The 5315-nt window shown below is 33.2% G+C and overlaps 1 protein-coding gene across 1 annotated transcript; it reads left to right on the forward strand.

The window, feature by feature from the left end:
• The first annotated feature begins 390 nt into the window (after positions 1–390).
• Positions 391–1572, forward strand: LOC108486244 (auxin-responsive protein IAA33). The gene is made up of 2 exons (XM_017790198.2): positions 391–1110; positions 1266–1572. Exons 1-2 carry the CDS (start codon positions 671–673, stop codon positions 1330–1332), a joined length of 507 nt encoding a protein of 168 aa, XP_017645687.1. The 5' UTR covers positions 391–670; the 3' UTR covers positions 1333–1572.
• The last annotated feature ends 3743 nt before the right edge of the window (positions 1573–5315 follow it).

The raw sequence follows: 5315 nt of genomic DNA on the forward strand, positions 1-5315 counted from the left end.
TGAACATTTAAGTCTCGAGTTTGGCGACCTATTTTAAGTTTATAATACTTTTTATATTATGTAATTTTTATATATTATGTAATTTATAACACATATAATTAAAGAAACCTATACTAAATATATAGTACTACTTTAACGAAAATATTAGAATAATATTAAAATGATGATAAAAAATTCAATAAATAAAAAATATAAAATTATTAAATATTAAAATAATATCATATAATTTTTTTAAAACATTAAAAATAATACGGACTAACCTAAAATAGATTTAAATTAATCTTTTATAAATATTAACAAATTTAACAAAATTATAAACGTATATTTTATACTGATTCAAACTTAAAAAGAAGTATAAAATATATTAACATCCTAATTAAAACCATCATCCCCCAATGCGAACCCGATCGCAGATTAGCACCTCTATTCTTACCCTCCGCCTACCATTATAAATTAACCAAATATTTTTGTCAACATAAAATCCCCTTCCACACCGCGTAGACCAAAACCTTCTTAGCTGTATCATCTGCCCAGAGAAGTAGAACTCATTGATAATTCACCCTTTATTTTATCAACTATAAAGCAACCACCGGCCCAACCTAACCCAAAATACTATTACTGCTACTCCTCCGTCTTCCTCAGAACTTCAGTCAGACATACAGAGAGAGAGATGAACAGTTTTGAACCTCAAAGACATGACTCCTTGAAAAGGAGATGGCAAGACAAAAGATTAACCAACATCAACACCTCCTCCAGATTTGTTGCTTCTCCAGCCCCACCTTACTCTTCTTCTGCTCCCTTAACCTTGACGCCTAACCCTAGTTATAACAGGCGTTTCCCTTGTCTCGACGATGATTATCTTGTCTCCACCGTCGTGCCCCCAGTGACTGTGGTGCTTGAAGGCCGTTCCATCTGTCAGCGCATCAGTCTCCATAAGCATGCAAGCTACCATAGCCTTGCAAAGGCTCTCAGGCAAATGTTCGTGGACGGAAACGACGATGAAATCACCTCCGAGAATGACCTTGATCTTTCCAATGCTGTTCCTGGTCACCTCATTGCCTATGAAGATATGGAAAACGATCTTCTTCTCGCCGGAGATCTTAACTGGAAGTACGTTTTACAGACTACTTTATTGATTCCAAAAACTTTGAAATTGAAGTTCAACCCAGAATTATTAATTTTTTTTTCTATTTCTCTCCCTTTTTTTTTATTATGGTTAAGGCTTTAAAAATTATTGTATTGTATATATGTGTGGAAATGAACAGGGATTTTGTACGCGTAGCGAAGAGAATTCGGATACTGCCAGCGAAGGAGAATTCAAGGAAAGAATGAACAGGGACAGTGTTGGGTTTTGGCATCCTTTATAGTAATATGCTTTATTTCTCTTTGTGATGGTCGTGGATGAACTTATATATATATCTGAAAATATAAAGAAAATGAAGAAGCAAATTAAAGCTCATTTTGCTGTGGGATTTTGAAATGTTCTCTCATGGTCCTTGATCCTGAAGGATACCTTTTACCTTAAAAAAGAGTTCTAATTGTAGCCTCCCTTCTTTTGTTTTTTTAATAGAACTTCCTTTTTATCATACAATTTCAGATGAAGCGACTTCTTGCATAGGGATGTACATATATCTTAAATTAAGTGCCCAATTTGCGTAAGTTGGAAGATTGTCCGAATAGAGACAAAATTTCAATGTCCTAAGTTTATTACTTATTATTCTTATTTTTTGACACAATCGTCATTAATTTTATAAGCTTTCTAGAGTGCTAGACTGCTGTATTTTTTTGTTTAAAGCGTACGACCATAAGAAAGAGAACAAACAGCTCCTGTTAATCTGCTTACATTACATTTGTCTCGGTTGCTTCTTTTCTTCTTTATTACAACTACCCCTTTAATCTAGTATGGGACTAGGGTTTTTCCTAATAAAAGAGGGGGTAATGAGGATACAGGAAGTCTAGAGGTCGAGAATAACTATAGAAGAAGGTTGGATATCTGCTATTTATATAATGGAAAGAGGGTTTTTTTTCTTTTTTAAATCTGTATAGTTGCTTTAAAATTTAAATATGATGTCTTTAAAAACAATACAAATATGCTTATTGTTTATATCTGAAGGAATATCTAAATCGCTAAATATTTGAATATAGCGTATAAAAAAATTAAATAAAAGTTTTAAGAATAAAAACGGATAGTAGTTTTATATTTAAATTTGAATCTATTTTTATAATAATAAAATGAATTCAAATAACAGATATCTGTAAAGAATAGATACCAGTAACTAATATCTAAATATGCTATTAATAATAATTAAATTATCTACATCCATATTATTTTAATTTGAAAAAGAATAAATTAAAGATATATAAATATTGAACCTTGTATGTTTACTTGATGGTCTGGATTCAAGTTATGTTAGATGCATTATTGTTAGAACTTTGTTCTCCTGTTATAATATTTTATTGCTATACTTAGTGGAGATTTGAGTGTCAAACCAATTAAACATTATTTTCCTTCAAAAGTAATTATATGAATGGTTCGGATTCTACGAGAGTTTCGTTTGCTTAGAATTGGGTAGGCTTTAATATGTTGGTTTACTTGGTAATTCAATTTATCATATGTTTTCTCCTAGCTAATCAGTTATGACGCTTTAGTTTAATGCAAAGAAGAAAGAGTTTGAAAATTTTGAAAATTTAATTCTAATTATGTGTAAGTATGATATTTATTGTCGAGGTATTTCAAATATTTTATTTTATTATTATTTTTTTGGTAATAAAGAAAAAGCAAAAACGCACCCAGATTACATGAAACAATTCCTAGCATACGATTGCCCTAGTCGACCTCCTGAAATCAAATTGCCAATGCCTACTGGTGGTGGGTTATATAGAGTAAGTCTCATATCTGCTTGTAGTCGCAGCTTAGCCAAGAAATCATCGACTACACTGGAGTCCCTGTAAAAATGTTTGAAACGGATATTCCATCGTCAACTGTTTAGTGATGCTTTCCTCACCAAAGCCACATCGTTGTCTTCTGCTTGGACACCGATAACCAACTAACCTCTTTATTATCACTATCAACAATCAAATTTCGAACTCCCAGCTCTTATGCTGGCATCAAGTCATCAAGAATAGTCCACAACTAAGTTTGGAGAATAGAATTGATGTTGAGTTTCTGCACTACCCCATCTTCAGGTGGCCTAGTTCATCCCTGAAAGTACCCCCTAATCCAGTCTTGAATTCACCTAAAGTGCAAGAACAACATAGTGTAACACTCTTCACTCAATCCAAACTACTATTAGATATATGATGTTACATTAGTCACTGAAGTGATGCATACAAATCAAATCAAATAGATTCATGCAATGTACATTATTAAAGAGTCAAGTTCAACATGATAACATGTACATTTAATAACCATAAATAATTATAGTGTCATGGATGAAAATGAACTTTAAGCGGGATTTAAAATGACATTTGGGGTCCAAAATACACAAAATGGGAGAAAGGTATTGATACGTGGAATCCATGTTCTAAAACAAGTAACAAAATTTCAAACAGTTAATTAGTTCAAAGGGTAAATGTACTGGTATATCAGGAGATGTACTGGTACTAGGATGGCATGTATTGACACATGCCTCCTCTATTTCAAAAGTTTAGTTACCAATTTCAATGTATCACAACATTGAAGGCAATGTAGTGATACTTTATATGAGGTACTGATACATGGATATGAGGCTCGAATACCCCGTACCAGAAACCTAGAAATATAGATCAATTTGTCATCCAACCATCCTAAACTTGCATATAAGTGAACCAACACCCAACCTAAGTTATTCCAACAAAATTTGAATACAAAAACAATATCAAAACACCATAGTTCATTCTCGCAAACATAATAAATCAAAATTTGGTCACCTAAGTAAAATGACATATACATCATATCAACTTGCATAATATCCAATTCGATCCAAAAGATAAAATATGTACTACCTTATACTCAACCCAATCGCCAAGTCCGGGTATCCAATGTTACAATCAACTTGAATATTTAACAAAGATTCTAATGTAGTTTAATTACGTACTTAGACAATTCTCAAATTTCAAAATTTGATACCTTAATATACCTAATAGTTATTTACAAATTTAGAACTTGTACTCTAATGCAAACATACCCAACTTAATCCCAGAGGTGTGGCCTCTAAAGGTGCCCCTTTATATACATAAAACAGCTATAGCGCCCAACACTAGTAATTTGGTGGTGTCTCGCTTGGTCCCACCACTCAATCCTCGAGTCTTCATCTACCCTGCATACCAATAGCAAATTTCATAAGTTCGTAAGAACTTAGTGAGATCCTATTCATTGTATTCAGAGGAGACTTCTTAAAATTTAAAAAGGACGAGAATTTTATGCACAGACGTAAACTCTCTGATTTACGTAGGAGAATTCCTAAACTTCACTGGCGTAACCAATGCCTTATCTTCTCAAAGCCAACTGCTGATGGACATACCCACCAACCACACCCATGTTCTATCAAATCCTATTTCTTATGAATCTTGACCTTGTTTATTGTTATTCTAGTATCTCATTATACTCTTCATTGTATGTCTCATCATTGAATACCCACAATTGCTGACACAGATTGACTACTCTATTGGTGTTATAACCAAGACTTCATAATAGCACTGGATCCTCTTATTGGTCTCTTTAATCCACTCTGACCCCGTAACGATTCATCGTATTATTTTGGCGATAATATAATTTTCAACTTAACCTATTCTTGATCCTTTTTCCTATTTAAGGACTCTTTCAAATATCCTCTTTTGCAGATTTGAATGTGATAATGAACACTCCCTTCTTTTTTTTTCTCCTGGGCCGATTCGACCCCACAATGTAACCCTAAAGTACTTGTTCACCTTAGTCCAATATTTTAAGAAACCTTAGTTAGTGGGTAGTTCCCAATGGACTATCTCTTGTTAGGTATCCCTGTAACACCCCTTACCCGTGTTTGACGCAGGAACAGGGTAGAGGCATTACCGAACTTAATCACTAATCATCGTATAAAAACTGATTCATAATTTCACTCTAATTTAAAACTTTTTCAAACACATTCAAGTTGTCCCTTAAAAAGAGCTTACAAGGCCCATATCATGCTTTAAAACCTTTATATATCGATCAATAGTTTGATAGTGTGATTTAACCTCCAGCGACCTCCAACTCGAGCTAACATCTGCGACACTATAGGAAAAAGGAAAGGAAGGGAGTAAGCATTATAGCTTAGTAAGTAAGTATGTAAATATTAATAAACAATACGTTATCATAC

Source organism: Gossypium arboreum, chromosome 8 (assembly GCF_025698485.1).
Source record: "Gossypium arboreum isolate Shixiya-1 chromosome 8, ASM2569848v2, whole genome shotgun sequence".
In the NCBI taxonomy this organism is placed as follows: Eukaryota; Viridiplantae; Streptophyta; class Magnoliopsida; order Malvales; family Malvaceae; genus Gossypium; species Gossypium arboreum.

Coding starts and splice junctions, on each gene's coding strand:
- LOC108486244 (XM_017790198.2), top strand. CDS start 671: ATGAACAGTTTTGAACCTCAAAGACATGACTCCTTGAAAAGGAGATGG. Junction 1,111..1,265: donor GCCGGAGATCTTAACTGGAA/GTACGTTTTACA, acceptor GGAAATGAACAG/GGATTTTGTACGCGTAGCGA.